At 40.2% G+C, this 22,471-nt stretch overlaps 1 protein-coding gene across 1 annotated transcript in view; it reads right to left on the bottom strand.

Moving 5' to 3' along the window:
- The window catches only part of f8 (coagulation factor VIII, procoagulant component), a 127,976-nt gene that overhangs the window by 102,596 nt on the left and 2,909 nt on the right, over positions 1-22,471 (bottom strand). Inside the window, exons 2-3 of the mRNA XM_028816098.2 lie at positions 16,026-16,132; positions 8,475-8,597 (exon numbers count right to left, since the gene is read on the bottom strand). Of these exons, the coding sequence (XP_028671931.2) occupies positions 8,475-8,597; positions 16,026-16,132 (230 nt within the window). The remainder of the gene's footprint in view (positions 1-8,474; positions 8,598-16,025; positions 16,133-22,471) is intronic.

Below are 22,471 nucleotides of genomic sequence, written 5' to 3'. Positions count from 1 at the left end.
CCAGAGGAGTGTTCATAAAGGCAAATAACTTTTTTTAAGGGAATGGAATTTGGACCTTGCCATGATCCGTAGAGGTCATTGTATTAATTTCAATGCAAGCCCTGATCATGAAATGTCACTGATTTCAAGGTTCGATTGACATTTTTGCCATTGGAGGACAAGGGAGACTAAACTGGATGGAACACCTGCTGCTTACATTCAGCCCATCAAACCTTCTGGTGGTCCTAACAGTAGTGCAGCACATTTAACTGTGCAGTGCATCTGTTTTTGAGCTGCAGTATAGGTGTTCTCAAGGGACAAAGTGTTTCATTGCTTTGCGGTTCGCCGGCACCTGTTGCTTCACCAATCCTCCAAACCCCTCGATTGTTGATCAGGTGTCATTTACTTGTGGCGCTTGATGTTTCACAGGATGCCTCAATCCCTGAATCAAGCTTCACGTGGGAAATATTTAAAAGATTATTGAGAGGCATAAAGGTGAATTTATTTTATATTTAAATTTTATGCACTGAGTTAAGCGATTATTTTTTTGAGTTCAATTTGTTCACCCACAGTACTGTATGTGGTTAAAAAAAATTGAAATTCGACTGCTTCATTGCTATTAAATGTAGTATTGCTTTTGTAGAGGGTGTGAACATAAATCAAACATTTTCTAGGGGTGCAGGGCATAGAAAAGATTGGGAAGAACTGCCCTAGATGAAATTATTTTATTTCTCTGAATGAATAAGAGAAAAAAAACACAACAGGATCCATTTGTAAGTCTGTTGACTGGCCCTGTAATCCAGGTATTAACTTGATTTTTCCTGGTAGAATCTAGTGTTGCTCTGTCTTTATTCACCATTACCCATGGTACTTTAAAGGACAGCTAATAGGGCAATTTCAAAATATTTTCTTCCTTCTGCAATATGTGTACTTTCAGCACCTTTCCTCTGTATTTGCATGTGTCTGAAATCCTTTTTGCCGGCGCTCCCTTTCTCGAGCGTGTTCCCGTAAAGCCTGCTGCTCAGACTCTGTCATTATTTTTTTTGAGGTGCCTTTATACTTGATACTTGTCATCTTTGAACGCGACTCTCTCTGTGTACGCCTTTACTCCTTGTTGTGCGTCTCTCACTTGCACTTCCTCTTTCATTGCATCACCAAAGCTAAACTGACCAATTACATTGCTCTGAGGGACTGGACATAAGACTGTCATGTTTCATTATATAGTAGTCCCCCACGGCTCCGCCTGCATAGTAGTGAAACAGGACAAACTTTAAAAATCAATCTTCTTCTTCTTTTTTTTGGTTGCTCCCATTAGGGGTTGCCACAGCGGATCATCTTCTTCCATATCTTTCTATCCTCTGTATCTTGTTCTGTGACACCCATCACCTGCATGTCCTCTCTCACCACATCCATAAACGTTCTCTTAGGCCTTCCTCTTTTCCTCTTCCCTGGCAGCTCTTTACTTAACATCCTTCTCCCGATATACCCAGCATCTCTCCTCTGCACATGTCCAAACCAACGCAATCTCGCCTCTCTGATTTTGTCTCCCAACCATCCAACTTGAACTGACCCTCTAATGTACTCATTTCTAATCCTATCCATCCTCATCACACCCAGTGTGAATCTTAGCAACTTTAACTCTGCTACCTCCAGCTCTGTATCCTGCTTTCTAGTAAGTGCCACCGTCTACGACCCATATAACATAGCTGGTCTCACTACCGTCCTGTAGACCTTCCCTTTCACTCTTGCTGATATTCGTCTGTCACGAATCACTCCTGACACTCTTCTCCACCCATTCCACCCTGCCTGCACTCTCTTTTTCACCTCTCTTCCACAATTCCCATTACTCTGTATTGTTGATCCCAAGTATTTAAACTCATCTACCTTCACCAGCTCTACTCCCTGCATACCTCACCATTCCACTGACCTCCCTCTCATTCACACACATGTATTCTGTCTTGTTCCTACTGACCTTCATTCCTCTCCTCTCTAGAGCATATCTCCGCCTCTCCAGGGTCTCCTCAACCTGTTTTGAGAAGAATTTATATTGATAGCTTTCTTGTCTGAGGGCCTCTTCATATACAATGTTCTTGGTTTTGCTATCAGGAGCAAGAATGTAGCTGTGATCTCTTTGCCAAAAATGTAAAAAGTTGCAAAGGTATCTCTGGCCAAGTGGGAGGTGGGTGTGCTCCAATGTGAAACGTTGCCACTGTATCTGATCGTGTTCAGCTCTGATGGGAGAGCGTCCCCTTCGTGGGGAGAACACGTGGCCGTGATATTTCTTTCAATGAGCAGGTACCCTCTAAAACACACGTAGCTGTGATCTCTCTCTCAAAAACATCAAACGTTACTCTTTAACAATCTCTAGATGATAATGTCTGGTGAACAAACAGGTATCACTAGCTAAGTGGAGACATATACGCTGTAACACATGGTGAGAGGTAGAGCGACTCGAACGGAGGCTGGCGTGTGAGTGAGGGTGGCACCGCCCAGCTCCCTATTCCTGAGGTCCTGCCTCCCCCTCCCCTCACCCCACAGCCTGTCTCTTGGATTCATGCGAATAAATCGGTGGCACAACCAAACTATGATACTTGGCGCAATGAGAGAAGTCGCAAAATCAACCGGAATGTTCAAGCAAATTATTGAAAAAAACACAATCTATATGCGTTAAGTAGTTCTCTTGTGAAAAGTGGACAGACATACAGACAGACAGATGTTGGATTTTATATATAGAGAGATTACAACCAGAACTGCAGATGCAATCTGTAGGATACTAATATCAGTCATAAGTCAGTTATTGTCAGATGGTGCCTAGTAACTAAGCTTGCTTTAATGGAAAAATGATCAAGAATCCGAATGAATGTAAGAGCTACAAACTACATAGAATACACACTTTCATTTTTAGGGCTGATAAAATCCACTCCATCACTGATGACATATAAATCAGACAATATCTTGAACTGGAACACCAAGCACTTCTTTGGCTATAGGCACTGGTCCCTAAAATTAACTCTGTTTTTATGAATTCATCCAAATTTGTCCAAAAATTGCTGACCTCTAACTACATATCTTGGACTTTTTATTATCTTTCAAGAAACAAAATGGCACAGAATATTTCAAATGAAAAAGTCTATGAGGCAAATATTTTACTTGGTGAACTTGGTATGCACTTAGGTAAAGAATAATTTAAAGTGGCAAAAAAGTATTTGAGTGAGGTGTGAAGTGCATTACATAAAATGAGAGAAAACACACAGAAGAACAGATGTGCTTAGCATCTCTGTGTGAGACAAATGCATTAAACAGAAAGTGCAGATGCAGCCTAAGGTGAGCAGCACAATGAGGCAAACAATTCTATATTCATTTTATTTATATTATTCACATACATTTTTTAAATTAATTTTGGTTTTCTAAGTCGTCAGGGGCTCGGCATGGTAGCGCTGCTGCCTCACAGTTAGGAGACCCGGGTTCGCTTCCTGGGTCCTCCCTGCATGGAGTTTGCATGTTCTCTCCGTGTCTGCATGGGTTTCCTTCGGGTGCTCCGGTTTCCTCCCACAGTCCAAAGACATGCAGGTTAGGTGCATTGGCGATTCTAAATTGTCCCTAGTGTGTACCCTGCAGTGGGCTGGCACCCTGCTCGGGGTTGGTTTCCTGCATTGCACCCTGTTTTAGCTGGGATTGGCTCCAGCAGACCCCCATAACCCTGTAGTTAGGAAATAGCGGGTTGGATAATGGATGGATGGAAGTCGTCAGGGTTCTGTTTAGCTCAGCACACCACCAAGGGAGTTTGGGTAAAACATTTACAGAACTGGATAACAGGGCAATGCTGTATACAGGAGATGGGTAGTTTAGAAAGAAATCCTGTTTAAAAAGCTGAAGTGAAACAGAAATGAAAGTTAAGATTTAATTCACACCTCTGTGCATTAGCATTAGTGTCATTATTTGACTAGCAAACAATAAATAATCAGAAAATATGGAGATGTTTCACATGATAACATACACCTTAATAAAAGGATAAGTGCCTGTGTGTCTCTGTGTCCATCCAGTTTCTATGTCTCTGTCATTCCAACAAATGGTGCATCACAAACATTTAATGTATTTGTCATTCAAGCAGAAGACAAATCACTAACATTTGTAGTAATGCATTTTATTACTATAAATATTTGTGATGCACCATCTATTGGAATGACAAATACAATTCATTGTATTACTATATGCATTACAAAATACATTTTAATAGACAGTGCACTGCAAACATTAACACTGAGGTCTACTTTGATAAAAGAATAAATGGACTGAAACACATTTTATTAATTTCCTTTTTCAGGCTGGTAACTGTGATGCTATATGTTTTTCCTGTGCTGTAATTTACCTTCTAGATCACACATTCGCACCTTTGACTCTTCTATTTAATTTGAATTTTCTGGTCACCAGTGTCATGCAACAGTCACGTGTAAAAGTTTACTTTATACTCAATGAGCAAATCATTAGCAATACTATGCTAATACTGGGTAGGGCCTCCTTTTGCTCACAAAACAGCTTCAATTTTTCGTGCCATGGATTCTACAAGATGTTGAGAACATGCCTTTGGTAATCTGGCCCATGCTGACATGAATGCATCATGCACATTTGTCAGCTGCACATTCATGCTGCGATTCTCCTGCTCTACTACATCCCCGAGCTGTTCTACTGAATTCAGGCCCAGTGACTGGGAAGACCACTGAAGAACACTGAACTCCTTGTCACGTTCATGATATCAGTTTCAGATGACTTCTGCTTTGTGACATGGTGCATTATTATGCTGCAAGCAGCCATTAGCAGATGGATAAATTGTGGTCGTGACCAGATGCACAATGCTCATCAACAATACTGGAATAGGCTGTGATATTCAAGCAATGATTGATTGGTACTAATAGCCCTAAAGTGTGCCACGAAAGCACTCCCGACACCATTACACCACCACCTTCACCAGCCTGGACTGTTGACACAAGGCAGGTTGGGTGCATGGATCCATGCTGTTGGTGCCAAATTCTAATACTACCATCTGTGCACCTCTGCAGCAACTGAGATTCATCAGACTAGGCTACGTTTTCCCAGTCTTAAACTGTCCAGTTTTGGTGAGACTGTGCCCACCAAGACTCTTCTTTCTGTTCTTGGTTGACAGGAGTGGAACCTGACATGGTCTTCTGCTGTTGTAGCCCAGACACCTCAAAGTTTGACGTGTTGTGCATTCTGAGATGTTTTTCTGCTGACCACAGTTGTACAGAGTGGTTATCTGAATTACCGTAGCCTTTCTGTCTCAGTCTAGCCTGACTCCTCTGATGTCTCATCAACAAGGAATTTCTGTCTACAGAACCATCACTCACTAGACGATTTTTGTTTTTCACACTATTCCGAGTAACCTCTGCAGACTGTCCTGTGTGCAAGCTTCAGGAGATCAGCAGTTACAGAAATACTCAAACCAGCCCATCTGGCACCAAAAACCATGCCAAGATCAAATCACTGAGATCACATTTTTCTCCATTCTGGTGTTCAATGTGAACATTAATTGAAGCTCCTGACCTGAATCTGTATGATTTTATGCATTGTGCTGCTGCCATATGATTGGATGATTAGATAACTGTACGGATAAGCAGGTGTTCTGATTAGTTTGCTCACTGAGTGTAGTTTAGGGTTGTTTCATTGAGTCAGTCAAGTCCCTGGTGTGCTTTGACTTCTAAAACTAAATTTCAAAGTTCTGATATTTTAACCTCTAATGTGTCTCTGCTTTACATTTCCATCTATTATTCTGAGTTGTCTGATTCCTGCTTTTTTGCCTGGGTATTTTGCTATTGTACCACCATCTTCTTTGAATCAGTTTCAGGCTTCTGACTTATTTAATTGTCTGGCTAATTCTCTTCATTTTGTGACTGCAAGAATCGCAGACATGGGTTCAGCTGTTATGATTTGATTTCACTTTGTTTTATTTTACTACTTTATTTTTCCAATTTAATTACATGTAAGGGTTTGGAAGGTTGTTGAACTCATTTTTGATTATAGTTTCTTTTAATGTCTTTCAACAGCGCCACTTTATTATCAATGGGTGCCACTAATTTTGGGCTTACTTTGTCGACAGTGCTACCTATACTGCTATGCCGGACAACCAAAGATGGCAACCCGTGAGGTCAGTTGAAGAATTTTTTGGTTATCCGAGCTCTGGATAAAAATATTCAATTGGGAGGGCATTATATTTATTGATTTTCTGGTTATGGCAGAGATCGATATAGACTTGCTAGTTTTGAACTTCACAAGGCTTTAAACTGCATTAAAAATCGTTCTCAATTAGCACGTTTACATGAGCTTCAATAACCTGATTATTCACTGAAGCCTGATTTCTAAAATGCTATGTAAACCCTTATTCCGTTCAGAGAAATAGGGTTATTGGCCTCTGACAAAACTGAATAACTGAGGAAAACTTTTCTGTAAATAATAAGATTACGTGGCCATGTAAACGCACAGCCGGGAAGGCCGGAGTTATACTTCACGTGACGCGACGCGTGCTGCAGCGGACGCTCCTGCTACGCAAGCGTTGAAGTGTTTATACTTGTGCGCGTACTTTACGTAAATCTGGAGGAATGTGGCAGTGCGAGATATTATCATGGTGAGAACATGTTCGGCTTCTCTGTGTTGTGAATTGCCTAGAACACCCATTAAATTCCGATGACACCTTACCGCAATATCTCTGAAAAGGATGTTTATTGATTAAATCCAGGGATGTGTCCATTCCAGCAAGCATTGGGCACGAGTGAGATACAATCCCTGGACGATGCCTCGGCTCATCGCAAGGCGAATACAAGCACACATAGACACTAGCGTCATTTTACCGGCACCAAATCCCCAAATCTGCATATCTTTGGAAGGAAACTGGAGCACACTGAGGAAACCCAGCAGGAAAACATGTAAACTCCAAGCAGGGAATATCAGCGACGTGACTCCCTGCAAGACAGCAGCGCTAACGCTCCGCCACTGTGTCACCCCGTGTGTAATTATTAACAATATTCATTATTTAAACAAAATTACCGATTTATCTGTAAAATGTAATATACATACTTTAATGCTTTTCATCATGTTAGTGATATCAAGTATAAATCTAAGGATTCTAAATGTGCAGAGAGTTGGAATATCATACATTTAATGTGCTCAGTGTGGTGATCTATTGCTGGTGATTCGCTGCTGTCAGGAGCAGAGGAAGCCCTAGAAAAAAAGATAGCACAGAAGACGGTATGTGAGAATTTTAAAACGTATCGTATCATTACGATCGGGAATATGCAATGCTTGAATATAAAAGCACCATGAATACATCTGTATGTCGGCATTTTGCTTCACCACATCGAACCATTTATCAAATATCGAAGCGCGCACACTGATCTCGTAGGATCCGCAAAGCGGCTTTCTGTCACGTGTAGATAGTAGCACACTGTGCCTCCCGACGTTTTGCTGGTACTGTAACTCGCGCACGCGTCGCGTTAATTTCTGAGGACCTGCTCATAGGACGCATCAAATGAACGCTCAGAACGCGTGGGGGCCATGATGAGGGCGCGTACGCATTCTGAGCGGGAAGTATAAATGAGCCCTTATTACTGTTAAGGACATTGTAGTCTGCAGGTGTCCGTTCCACTCAGTCAACCAGTGCGTGTATTTGTTATCAGCCACGGCTAGAAGTGTCCACAAAATACATTTCCAGAAACAAAAGTTCGGGTGATCACATTATTCCTTCTCCTGACAGAAATAAGCTGTCTCCGTATTACAGAAACCGTTAAATTTGTATTGACGAGCTGAACGTACAGCGATAAAATCAGCAGCACAATCTCGGGAGCAGTGGGATATCACGTTTAAAGTAACGTGTGTCACGTCGTCCGACTACTTTTTAAGATAACGAGTAACTTAACGCATATCTTACTGATGTAAAGAGAAACACCTATTCAGCACACGTAACGGGCCTTTGCAAGGCTCAGTAGCACAGCCAAGCAGATAAGAGGGTGCTGGGTGTAATCTGCTGTGTAACAAACCTTTAAATTAAGCGTAAATTTCAACAAACATATTTATAAAACACAAAATTGTCACAGTCATCAGGCTTGTTTTCGGATTCTAAGGGGCTGGTGATGACATTTAAGTCTTTTTTTTTTTTTTTGCGCAGTTTAATGACGTCGGAGTGTTTTGCCAGAGAAAACCTCCAAGGGATTACTTGCGCATGTAAATGCGGATTATTAAGAAACCAGGTTTGTGACTTAATCAAGTTATTTACCTTAACCTGATTGTGTGTGTGCATGTAAACACATTGAATTATTACTGTGGCAGAATACATATTCACCATTTGCTGCCCTTGCCTCTCAATTCAGTCATACTCTCAGGATCATTCTATCTTGAAAGGATGATTAGATTTATTAGCACATGGAAGTCTTCCAAACAACTTTTGTTATTTCTGTGAAACTAAAATATGCAAAACAAACCTGACGTACCTTCTGATTGCTTCCAGTATGTAATACCAATCGGATTCACACTATAGGGACGAGAAGCAAAGTTCTTGAAGTTAACTACCACCTTATCGTTGACTTCAGCTTTTATAGTAGGACCTAGAATACCTGAAGGAAAGAAAAAAAAAAACACAAATACACAGACTTTAGAAAGGACACCTACTCAACATCTTAATTGAAGCAACAGCATCTTTACATTTTCTAATCTGTTGGCTTCAAATGTATCCCTTTCAAACTTTCTACAGAGGATGAAATCTGCTGAAAATTAAGTAAAGATTTCAAATGCGCATGTTGCTATGGCTCTTCAGTTAAATTCCTAAAGTATACAGTACATAGACGCAGCAGAAGTAGTCCTAGTATTGTCATGCATATGTTTGTCTCCTGTGTACAGAACATATTTAAACATTATTTTAATGGTTAATTATTGCTCGCTTTGCTCGCCAACCCCTTTCCTCCCCCCACCAGCGTTACGCGTTGTTGTGAAAAGGGGGGCTGAACGCACCCCAAGGACATGTGGCCGCTCCTCTGAAACCCCTCTTAAACGGCGATACAATGGGAAACAAATGCAGTTGTTTTTTTTACCTCCTCTTTGCTTGATCAGCTGCTGTCTTGCTGCTGCTGCTGCCATACTGCGTGATCTGCATTTCGTCTCTCTTCTCCCCCAGACATCCTCAAACACTGTTCTATCTCTTTTCGCTGTTCTGTTATTTCACGGAGTACTATTTTCCATTTGTTTGCGCTAATGCGATCTTTACTCTCCTTTTTTTTGAGACTTTTGAATTTTCCTACTTCCGTTATCTCTAACCTGCGCTGCATGTGTATCATGTGACTTGCTTCCAAAGGTTATAAGTATGACACGATTTGTCCATTTCGTGGGACGTGAAAATGTCTCTCTGTCTCTCTTCAAAAGATCTCGACTTGTCTCAATTTCTTTTTTATAACAGAGCAATATAAATTTTGAATATTGCAAACATCTGGCTTTAGCTTTTCATTTTTTTTTGCTTCATGTTTCTCTGTGTACTGACAGTTCTATTGAATTCATCCTTTAGGGTTGTTTGCATCCCTGCTGCTTGTAAATAAAACAAAACTAATTATAACACAGTTATCACAGTCAGATCCCATTCATGCATAATGAGGTACTGGCAGTCAATATTTTATTTATGCTATGTGCTTTACCTAAGGCAGTAGATACTTAGACCTGATCTTGTCTGCTTTATGAGGTTTTGAACTGTGGTCAGTTCATTTTTATTGTTGCCTTGTGTTTCCTTTTTCATTCTGAACTTGACTTTTATTTTTACCTTTTTTGTTATTATCATGTGGTGCATCTGTGTCTTAACTGCTGTGCATGTGCGATCTGGGGACAAAAGCTTGTTGAACCAACACCCATTGCTTCACGGGGGTCTCCAAACTCCCAAACCCCTCAATCGATGACCATGTGTCATTTCTTCGTGGCACTTGATACTACCCCAAACCCAAGGATCATCAATCAAGTGTCTAAACCTCATAGGGGACATATTTACAAGACTGTTGAGATATATGGAGGTAAATTGCTCAATTTGTATTAAAATTTTATGAACTGAGTTAAAAGCTCATTTTTTTTAATTCAATTTGTTCACCTGCAGTACTGTATGTGGTTCAAAAATGAGAAAACTAACTTCTTCATCTTCAAATATGCTATTACGTTTTTAAGGGGTGCAAACATAAATCAAGCATTTTCTAGGGGTTTTGGGCATAGAAAAGTTTGGGAATAGCTGGTTTAGGCTCTCTCTGATTCTTGGTACATAACGATTTCAGCAAACTCTGTATGATCTTAGTGTTTGAAACATACCGCGTGTTTGAGTTAATCTCTGTAAAGCAGTAAATGCAATACTTCTGCATTTCACTATAGTACAGTTGAGTACACTACGCAGAGTCAACCCACGTAAAGCTGCTGGACCAGACAACATCCCAGGCAGAGTGCTTAGAGAATGTGCAGAACAGCTGACAGATGTTCTTACCGACATCTTCAACATCTCTCTGAGCAGCGCCGTCGTTCCCACGTGCTTCAAGGCCACCACCATCGTACCCGTGCCCAAGAAGTCTTCTGTGTCCTGTCTCAATGACTATCGTCCTGTTGCACTTACACCCACCATCATGAAGTGCTTCGAGCGGCTTGTCATGAGACACATCAAGTCCCTGCTGCCCCCCTCACTGGACCCACTGCAATTTGCGTACCGTCCTAACCGCTCAACGGACGACGCCATCTCCACTGCACTCCATCTTGCCCTCACACACTTGGACAAGAAGGACACATATGTTCGAATGCTGTACATAGATTTCAGCTCAGCATTCAACACGATCATCCCCCAACAACTGATCGGGAAGCTGAGCCTGTTGGGCCTGAACACCTCCCTCTGCAACTGGATCCTGGACTTTCTGACCGGAAGGCCTCAGTCAGTACGGATCGGGAACTGCACCTCCAGCACCACCACACTGAGCACTGGTGCCCCACAAGGCTGTGTGCTCAGTCCCCTGCTGTTCACACTGCTGACTCACGACTGTGTAGCAACATACAGCTCAAATCACATCATTAAGTTCGCTGATGACACGACCGTGGTGGGTCTCATTAGCAAGAATGACGAGTCAGCGTACAGAGAGGAAGTGCAGGGGCTAACGGACTGGTGTAAAGACAACAACCTGTCTCTGAATGTTGACAAGACAAAGGAGATGGTTGTTGACTTTAGGAGGACACGAGGTGACCATTCTCCGCTGAGCATCAACGGCTCCTCTGTGGAGATCGTCGACAGCACCAAATTCCTGGGCGTCCACCTGGAGAAGGACCTCAGCTGGTCCCTCAACACCAGCTCCCTACACAAGAAAGCCCAACAGCGTCTCTTCTTTCTGAGAAGACTGAGAAAGGCCCAGCTCCCACCACCGATCCTGACCACCTTCTATAGAGGAACTATCGAGAGCATCCTGAGCGGCTGCATCACTGTCTGGTTTGGGAATTGTGCCATATCGGACCGCAAGACCCTACAGCGGATAGTGAGGACAGCAGAGAAGATCATCGGGGTCTCTCTCCCCTCTATTGAAGACATCTACACCACACGCTGCATCCGCAAAGCCACCAGCATTGTGGCTGATCGGACACACCCCTCTCACACACACTTCACCCTCCTGCCATCTGGAAAAAGGTACCGAAGCATTCGGGCACACACATCCAGACTGTGCAACAGCTTTTTTCCACAAGCCATCCGTCTTCTCAACAAAAAGGGACTGGACTGATAAACACACACACACGCACGCACACACACACGCACACACAAACATTATCACTTAGCTTAACTCAACTACCTCAAAACATTGAGATTGGACTGACTAATCAACACAAGCTTAAACACACTGACCTACACTACCAAACTATCGTACACACCAACCTGTAAATGCTTTCTTTTTTTGCACAATATCCATTACTGGTTTATTTTTTGCACTAACTTCTTTACTTCCTAATTTTTTTGCTGCTAAACTAAGGAATGTTTACTGTTTCTCCACTACCTCAACTCATCACCACAACACCATATTATTATGTTACGTTTGTGTTTTTTGTCGCACTGTCACTTGTTGCTTTTGTTTGCACATTGCACGTGCACTTTGTTGTCTGCTGTCTGGTTAAAAAAGTCTTCCTTAGATAGTTAGTTAGTTTTTGTTGATTTATGCTGTAATTCATGTTAGGTAATTCATGTTAGGTAATTTATGTTAGGTCAATCTGTCTTGTCTCTGCTAGCCAGCTAACTAGGCCTCTTAGTTAGCTAGTTTAGTTTTTCTGTTAATTTATGTTGTAAATTTATGTTGCATGTAGCACCTTGGTCCTGGGGAACGTTGTTTCGTTTCACTGTGTACTAACTGTATATGGTTGAAGTGACAATAAAGCCTACTTGAACTTGAACTTGAACTTGATTACTGCCTTCTTGGAGTTTACACATTCTCCCAGTGCTCATTTGAGCTCCAGTATGATTATATAGTCCCAGTCTCTGCCCCAAAGACATGCATGTTGAATTAAAGCGACAAGATCTGAGAGAGCTCGTGTCTGCAATGGACTGCCGTTCCACCAAGGGCCGATTCCTGCCTTGTCTGCTATGTTGCTGTGGCTCCCTGTCACCCTGTAATGGGATAAGTGGGTTCAGAAAATGGATAGATAGATGGGCAAATAGAGTTTTATTGTAGGAATAAGTTCTTTTTACATGAGATTTTTGTTTTGTGCTGTACATTGAGTTCTTAGAAAAATAGCAGTATTTAGCATTCAGTGTATGTTCTGTCGTTATTGATTTGAGGCTTACAAGGGGATTATTTCAGTTGTTAAATTATTCAATGGAGATTGTGGAGGATGAATTGCCTGTAACATATTAAATAAGGCAGCACATCAGTTTAAAACTCATAATTCATTTTCTTCCTCTAAATGTTAACTACAATGATTTGAATGAATTTTGCCCAAAATATACAAAGGTAAATATTAGCAGCTCTTCAAATAATTTGAGACATGGCTTTTAGAATATTCTCTGTCAGGACGCCATTAGACAATGTTCTGATTAATTTTATTTATGTTCTTTGATATTAAAGGATAATCTAAGCCTCTTTCAAGTTGAAGTTATTTCTTCACAATCATGTGTCACAGGTGGCTGGGTGTGGTCGGCAATCAACTGCCTATTTAAAGGTCCGCCTCTCGACAATCAAGGCTGGAGTCAGGTGAGGAGCTGGATGAGGTCGGTGAGAGAAAGGGGCGAAGAGAGGCCCTGTGTGTGAGAAGAGTTTGGGAAGAGAGATGGCTAATGAGAACCAGGACTGTGGGACTGTGGGGAGTAGTGTTGGTGCACTTATTGACTTTGTAAATAGTAGTATCTATAATAAACGTGTGGTGATGGACTTAGATGTGTCTGCCTGCCTGTGTCCGGGACGCCCTGTTCCACACGTGGTATATACCGTATATACTCACATAAAAGTCAGCTCTTGAAACCCGAAAAATCGATCATAAAATCAGACCCAGACTTATACGCCCGTTCAAAAATGCGATACTTAAAATTTTTTTTTAACATCTTCTTTCCTCCCCCAATCTCGCACCAGTTTCTCATACATCAAATTTTCTTGCAGCAGTGCAGTTACCAATTTCTTTCGCCACTTCAACGACATTTAATTTAAAACCAGCTTCATATTTTCTTCTGATCGAATGCTCCTTCATAGATAAGGGATGTTCTTACGATAAAAGTGTATGAGGGCATGAGATAGAAAAACACAAATAAGTGCAGACGTTGCTTTGGAATAGATCGGGTAGTACTGTGTGGTCACGTAGGTACAATACGTAGAAAAGCAAAGGCTGTGTGCTCCGTGGTTACTCTCTCAGGTGGGCGTTAGCATATCGTATTCTCTTGGACCAATTGTGTGAGTTTTCTGCATTCGACTTATACGACCAACATTATAAAATACCAGAAATTATACTGAAAATCAAGCCCAGACTTATCCGCGGGAGAACTTATCCATGAGTATATATTGTATGCATTTGACATGCAAAACTGTGTTCTAAAGTGAAACATTTTGTATATATTTTAAAAAATACATAGCCTATCCTGGTATTTTACAAATGAATCTATGGGGCATGGGGCTCCAATGGAAAATAAAAGCATAAAAACTATACATCCTGTTTGAGTTTTGATAAAAGAAAATCTGCCTTCCGCATTTCAGACGCATGTTTTGCGACAACAAAGGACTCTGGAAACAGTCATTTTATCACATATTCCTGGGACTGTTTTTCTCAAGGTAAAGATAGGTTTTCTATTCATCTGTGTGAGTTCTCACATAAATATGCAAGTAACTCAAAACAAAACCAACCACGTAGCACAAAAAGTTTACTGTGATTTGGGCTTTCGAGAGGAAACCACGACACGGTGGCCACTTATTACAGAAAATGACAAATGCTCAGCTTCTTTTAATTTCTGAATCCCATAATATTTTGAGTTTTTTTTGTTCAAAAATGACATGTAAAAGTTATTTTACAATGTGTGTGTAATCACAAGATGTGGATTGATACTCAACAACTATCTTGACTTGAAAAAATGAATGTATTTGGTGAATTTTTAGTCTCTCATGCCCCATAAGGCTCCACTATAAAACAGCAGGACATGCTTTATATATTTCTTAAATTATAGAAAATACTTTAGAACACAATTTCTTGGGGCAAATGCATGTATACCGTGTTTCTGAAGAAATAACTTTAACTTGAAAAATTCTGAATATATCCTTTAAGCTTAATTGTTATTTTCATGACTTCAATTGTGTGACCATTTTGCTTGTGCATTATTGCTGTTATGTGCTGCCGTGTTGTTGATGGCGACATCACGATTAACTAACCATGTAGGCCAATGGTGATGTGGCTTATGATGTCAACAAGCTGCCTTTGTAAAAGATGGCGGCACACACACAAAATCACTTCAAGCCTTGGATCATCAAAACTGAAGTCTGCAGTAGCTTAGCTTTATAGAAACTCAAAGAATTAAAAAAAACAGAAATAGGTTTAGTTTGGTTATAACTTGCTTGGACTTTCCACTTAATGTGTTGATTTTAGTGAAAGATTTCATAGACTGTCATGTATCAGATATGTGCCTGTAACTCTTTCTCTGCTGTTCCAACTAAAGATTCTTCTAAATAATGAACATAATGAGCACCTCAGAGCACATGAATCATTCAAGTTAATGCAATTTTAGATAGATAGATAGATAGATAGATAGATAGATAGATAGATAGATAGATAGATAGATAGATAGATAGATAGATAGATAGATAGATAGATAGATAGATACTTTATTAATCCCAATGGGAAATTCACATTCTCCAGCAGCAGCATAATGATACAATAAATAATATTAAATTAAAGAATGATAATAATGCAGATGAAAAAACAGACAATAACTTTGTATAATGTTAAATGTTAACGTTTACACCACCGGGTGGAATTGAAGAGTCGCATAGTTTGGGGGAGGAACGATCTCCTCAATCTGTCAGTGGAGCAGGACAGTGACAGCAGTCTGTCGCTGAAGCTGCTCTTCTGTCTGGAGATGATACTATTTAGTGGATGCAGTGGATTCTCCATAATTGATAGGAGCCTGCTGAGTGCCCTTCGCTCTGCCACAGATGTTAAACTGTCCAGCTCCATGCCAACAATAGATCTGTCTGCACATTGTATACGCTTAAGAGCAGCCTGATATTTGTTCTCATTGGTGTCGTTAGTAGAATTTTGCTTTTCTTACAGCCCTGTGGCTACTGTAAGAATGGCATGTTTTTCTTAATTCTCTCATTATCACTCATCACAATGTCCCATTTTTGTAAAACCTGATAATTTAGTGATTTACAGGTTGTTTTTTAAACAAAGTAGCCTTAAGGATGGTCATTTTAGTGAAGCTCTAAATAACAGTTTTAAATAACAGTCAAAGAAACTAAATCCTGGTTTTACATAGGAGACTGTACACTTCTTAGAATTTTAAATTCGTAAATTGAAAATATTTCATTTACCCATCCATGAAGGTTTGGACTTTGGTCTGGTGAATGTCGAGTCCGTGTATTCCCAGTATACTGCTTTGGTGTACTTTTGGATTTCTTCTTGGGATCGTTGAAAGTTTCTGCAATATATGTAAGTGCTGAAAGTGAATTCCCATGCATATTTTTTTATAACATTTCAAAGAGAAAAATTTAAATGAAAGCATGAAAAGAGTTTCTATTTAAAAATATTATAATAACTTTACATTTCAGTTAAGAGAATAATTCAATTGTTGTACAGATTCTTACAAAATTTGAGGATAAGCAAAGATTTACAACATTGAGTGCTGTAAAGAAGCTCCCTCACAATGCAGGTAATGTGCCTCATTCGGGACTCCATGAGCATCCGCTCATTCGAACAAAGTCAAACCAGCGGTACCCAAGGATTTTCTGGAGAGACACAGTACCAAAGTCCAGTCTTCATCTCAGGTCACTAGATAGCATCCGTGTCTCACAACCATATAGCAAGACAGAAAGCACCAGGACTCTAAAGACTTGGACCTTCGTCGTTTTGCATAGATATCGGGAGTGCCACACACCCCTTTCCAGCGACCTCATGACCTCCCATACTCTCCCAATCTGTCTACTGACTTCACAGGAAGAGTCACCAGAGACATGAATGTCACTGCCAAGGTAAGTAAATCTCTCAACAAGGTCGACACTCTCTCTGCAGACAGACACACTGCTGATGGCTGTGCCCAAGAGGTCATTAAAGGCCTGGATCTTGGTTTTTATCCAGGACACTTGCAAGCCCAGACACTCAGACTCCTTGCTCAGTTTCTCGAGCGCCCACTATGTATATATAACAAATGCTTAGTTGACCTATATAAATAATGGCAAGTGGAGCAGTTAATTTACTTGCCCAGTCTGACAGAATATTAAAGTAACATTTGTACTACTTTTATGTGAAGTGTCATTTATCTTCAGCCCATTGGTGTTTATCTTCGTTGGCATTGAATTTGAAGTGGTCACAGAACACTACAGCTAGCAAAGACAGATGAGAGTGCCTAGCACCATTATTTTGGAGTGGATATGAGTTGGAAGGGGATTGGCTCCAGCTGACTCCCGTGACCCTGTAGTTAGGATATACAGTAGCAATGGATGGATGGATGGATATGAGTTGGAAGGTAGAAGCACATGAAAACATCGTCCCAGAGGATTTTCTACCAGGAGACGTAGATGGTTACCTAAGTGGATCTGCATTAAGTACAAATAATTTGGCACCACAGGGTAAAGAAAAGGTCAAAGGAAAAAGAGCTGCTAGTGGTCTTACTTACAGGCCTAACCTTCAAAATGTAATTTGGATGGCAGGAAGGCATAACGACTGGATCAGGTAAATTAGCCAACTGGTCAAAAGGAAAAACGTAATGTCATAAACATGCAAGGTAAGAAATGAAAGAGAAAAAACTAAGATAGTAGACTCAAGGGCACAGTACAGGCTGATTTCAAGAGGCCACTCATTTATTAATGCATGTTCAGCTCAAGTCTCAGGTAGTCAGTCCAGGTCATGGCTGACTATTTGCTTGTCCTAAGAGTGTTATAAAGAGGGACTCATATTATATTATATCCCTGTCACTTTCAGGCCTCCAGGAAGACCTTGCAGTAAATTTCTACATGTTCATGCCAAGAACAAATGTTGAAAGTGCTATGTCATAGCTGTTTCCTTTTATGCAGAATGTTGCAAAGACGTATGTGACAAGAGGAAGATCTTCTTGTGGGAATTTCCATCTCTTGTCTTAAATGACAAGACAGAAAATATACAACAGGTATAGCAAACACCAACAATGTCCAGCACATTAAGATCCTTGCCGAATAATAACTGATCAAAATGGCACATTTTCTTTGTAGTGATCTGCAGAGATATGGTATCAATACACCAAAAGATCCAACAATTATAGAAAAATGCAAAGTCATTATTGAAGACCTACGATTAAGCGATGCTGTCTTGTGTTGTATCACTTTACACAGTGGGCTTGAAGGCATGCAATTTTGTCTCACCATGTACTGTATATGTATGTGATGACATTAAAGAATACTTAACTTGATATTCATTCATGTAATTTGCTCAAAAACATATTTTCTCCCACCTGTGAGTCTTTTCTGTGTTCTCATAGAGTACAGACAATTACTGGGCATATGGCTTTCCTGCTATGGATACAGGGGTTACAGTAACAATACTTGCAGACAGTGCTACTTGACAATGTCATAACTGTGTGAGTCAACACATACAAAAAATTAAAGTATTAACACTTAACTTTCCTTTTAATTCCTGACACATACGACATTATGAGAATACAAATTAGTATTTGAAAAAATGTGTGCAAAATTTTTCAGGGAGCCATTAAGGATGCCAAAATGCTTAGCACCGACAGAATGAAGTTCATTTAGTAAGTTAGTGAATGACTGGTTGTTCAGTCAGCAGTCTGAGGAGGTGAGGAAGAAGATGAGAGTTAAAATCAAAACCAAAAGGCCCTGCTTCATCAAACTAAGAGAAAGCTCTTAGAGAACATCAGCAGCTGACTGCTGTCACACACGTGCGGCTAGGAGTGAGCTGAGTGGACCAAGTGGAGGTAATTACCCGCCGGGCCAGAGGGTGGCGGGGTGCACTAAGCCTACCTCTGTTATCTTTACAGGCCAAAAATGGGAACACCTGCCTGATGCAATGACATTTAGAGTTCCGGCCCCTAGACTGAAGTCTCTTCCGGTTCCGGCCAGATGACATCACTTCCTCCTTTCGGTTTATAAAGCCACCATCTTTCCTCCACTAGTCAGTTCAGTGGAGAACTCAAAATAGTGCACATGAGTGCTGTACAAAAAAAACTTTTGCAGCCAGGGACAATATATGGGTGGCTGCCCCAAACCTTTTTACGTGTGTCAAGGCTATTCATTTTACACTGTGAAATGAGTGCAGATCTCAAGAGAAAACTACAACTCCTAGAGGAGATTGCTAGCTCAATGCTCAGGCCAGAAACTTTCTGTGGTCTAGTGCACTGGTGAGTAACGTCAGTCCTGGAGGGCTACAGTGGCTGCAGGACTTCGTTCCAACCTGATTGCTTCATAAGAAGTCATTTATTGCTGATGAAGCACTTATTGTTCATTTTTCTGTTTCATTTTAGTTGTCTCATTTGTTATGATTTTGAACTCTTAATTATTCATAAAAAGCTGCATTCACTGTTTTTAATTGCTTATTATTAGCAATAAGATGCAAATGGCAAAGGAACCAGCAGTTCTCCATCTAACATCGATGTACACACATCTGTTTCAATAAAATATTTAGGAGGAAACTGAAGAGAAAAAAGTGAGGGACTGAAAATTACTTCAAATAGATAGATAGATAGATAGATAGATAGATAGATAGATAGATAGATAGATAGATAGATAGATAGATAGATAGATAGATAGATAGATAGAAATCACATCCTTAGAAAGTAAAAAATCATCTATGCTATACGAATGAACTGACAATGCAGAGCTAAAACTCTAACAAGCTATGAAATTAAATGAGAGCTGTTATTGGTAAGGATTGGCATCTAATTAAGCAACTGGGTTGGAACAAAAACCAACAGCCTATGCGGCCTTCCATGACCAACGTTGTTGACCCCAGGTCTTGTGCAAAAAAAGCAAGTGGGGCTCCTTCAGCTGACTGTGCCGTGAGAGGAGAGGATGGTGGAAGTCAATGAAAGAAAGCACTCCTCCTCGGATATCCACAGAGGCGATGCGGGGCATGGAATCACTCAGTGGAAGTTGGCTGCAGAGGATTTCCTGGCCATTCACTAGGGGGAGCCTGAAAGAAGCTTGTGGCTAACGTCACCAAGCAAGCAGAGTCAGCATGATGGTATCTTTGGCTGAAGCATAATGAACACTGCAACAACTCAATCAGTAGAGGGCAGAGTTCAGTGGATGTGGGGCCTAACGGGCAGAGGGGGCTGCCCTAGGATGCTGGGGTTCACTATTGATCTCCCTAGAGGTGTTGTAAACCCAAATTGATGGGGAGTGCCCACCTGATGTCCCTAAGAAACTTCCAAGGGCCAACACTACAAAGCTCTCTCAAGTACTGGACTTTTAAAAGTACAATTACTTGCCATCCATCTCATGCAAAGTGCAAGAAACTTCCCTGCTAATGAAGTAGTAGCAACAAACCCGTCATATTGCAGATAGTATAATGTTGGATCACAGGCTGAGAATGAAAGAATCTAAATCATTGAACTGCAAAATTAAATGTTGGAATACAGACGGAACATCAGAGAATTTCTGATAGGGTCAGTCCATAAAATACTTGATGCAGGGAGATGTCTCCTTGACAGGAGCGTACAAAGAAAACACTAATGACTGAATTGCATAGCTAGATATCATTTACATCTCTGCCAGGAAAGCATGGACAGAATACAAACCATGCCCAAATTTGTTGGTGAAAAGTTGAGAAGTGACATTCTCCATTCTGCAGTTTCTATGATAATTAATCTTTTTACAAGGGGAGGTAAACCTCTGTTACTAAGTCAATTGGAATTATAATAGATGCAGAATCACTTAAGGTTACAGCTGAGCTGGCGCTAGCCTTGCACTCACATCCTCTACCTGCTTAATTAAAATTTGAATGGCCGACTGTAAATTGGAGGTGGATTTCAAACCATCACTCCTTGTTCTTTAGTCAGTAAAGCAGGCAAATCACAATCATTAAGGCTAACATTTAAGAATTGGTCCGTTAAAATTCCACAATTTATAAAATCCTAGTATTTTGTGTAGCTTTTGAAAGGCTGGTGGTGTCATGGTTTTGGCCTAACCCTGCCCATGGCTGCTCTGCCAGAATGAAACTGGTCGAGGTAAAAAGCACCAGCAAGATGAAGAGATTTTAAAAAACTCATAATCAGATTAGTCAAAAGAAACTGCATAAAACAAAGCAAAATGCTAACTAGTTTCATTGTCAAAAACTAAAAACTAAAAGGTCACAATTCTTTACAACAGGATTCTTCTGACATAACAAAATGAAAAAAAACAAAAAACTATAACATTAAAAAATACAGTAACACTTGAAAAACGAAACCACACTAAGAAAACACAGAACTGCTTTCTGCACCTGGAAAACAAAACCCTAAATCATGGCAATGGCTACCTCATTTAGACCTTGTTGTGGATATGATCCTGTCTGCACTTGTTTAACATCAGATCTAGTTTGTCCTGTGTTATGAATCTGGATTTTTCATTTGATTGTTTCATTTGTAGACATTTCTTTCACATTATTCCTAATTTTCACCATTATTCTGGCCAAAACATTTTGTGTTTTGCTTTTTGTATGGGCACTACCATTTTTTGACTATCTTTTCATGACCACAGCCATGTTGTTTATGGTTACTATGACTGTTGCTGTTGTAAAATGTCATCAGAGATAGTACACACAACACAAAAGATCATTGGGACCTCCCTGCCCTCCATTAAGGACATCTTTAATAAGTGTTGCATGCGCAACGCCTGCAGCATTGTGGAGAACTGTACCCACACTTCCCATGGTCTCTTTGTCCCACTTCCATCTGGCAGAAGGTACCATAGTATCCAAACCAGCTCTGCCAGGGTCTGCAATAGCTTCTACTGTTGGCTGTCCAAACTCTGAACTCTGTGCTGCTCTCCTGCCCTCAGATCTGCTCCTATTAGATTAATTATATGCAGTATAATTGTTTTTTATTTTATTACTAGTTGTTATCATTATTTATTTATACTATTTCAATTTATTAAAATATTTTAATTTACCTATCTATCTATCTATCTATCTATCTATCTATCTATCTATCTATCTATCTATCTATCTATCTATCTATCTATCTATCTATCTATCTATCTATCTATCTATCTATCTATCTATCGTACAGTATAGTTTTTTTATCTTATCTTGCACTTGTTCTGTGTTTCTTTTCTTTTATCTTGGGCTGCAAGTCAGCTTTGTGAAAGTGAACACCACATGCTTGTAGATTAATGTCCTGTAAATTCTTCAATTGAGTTAATCACATCAGTCCTAAGCACTAACAGCCATAACTTCAAGACATCAGGATTACCATAAGGGAGTCAGCTGAAACTAGACACTTGATTTTTCAGTCTAATTTTACATACAGATGCACATATTTTCAAAGTATTTTGGTAGAAAGCATGTGTGTGGTTTTATGCTATTTCAATTACTTATTTCCATGAAAATTCCAGCCATAATTAGACAAGTAAACAGAACGTACCCCTACCGTATGGAAAAACGGTGGCAAATTTATTCTTTCTACTTTTCTTTTGTTGTCATAAACTCATTTCGGAAATTCAGAAAGCATGTTTTCTAAAACAAAGCCTTTGTTGCGGCAAAATTGACATATTCGGTAAATTTTAAGATTTTTTTATCATGTTTGGACTGGTTCACCATATACCCCATTTTAAATCGCAAGAAAAGGCAC

Source organism: Erpetoichthys calabaricus, chromosome 12 (assembly GCF_900747795.2).
Source record: "Erpetoichthys calabaricus chromosome 12, fErpCal1.3, whole genome shotgun sequence".
NCBI classification, from domain to species: Eukaryota; Metazoa; Chordata; class Cladistia; order Polypteriformes; family Polypteridae; genus Erpetoichthys; species Erpetoichthys calabaricus.
Note: the sequence above shows the minus strand (reverse complement) of the source record. Positions and strands in the feature narration are given on the sequence as shown.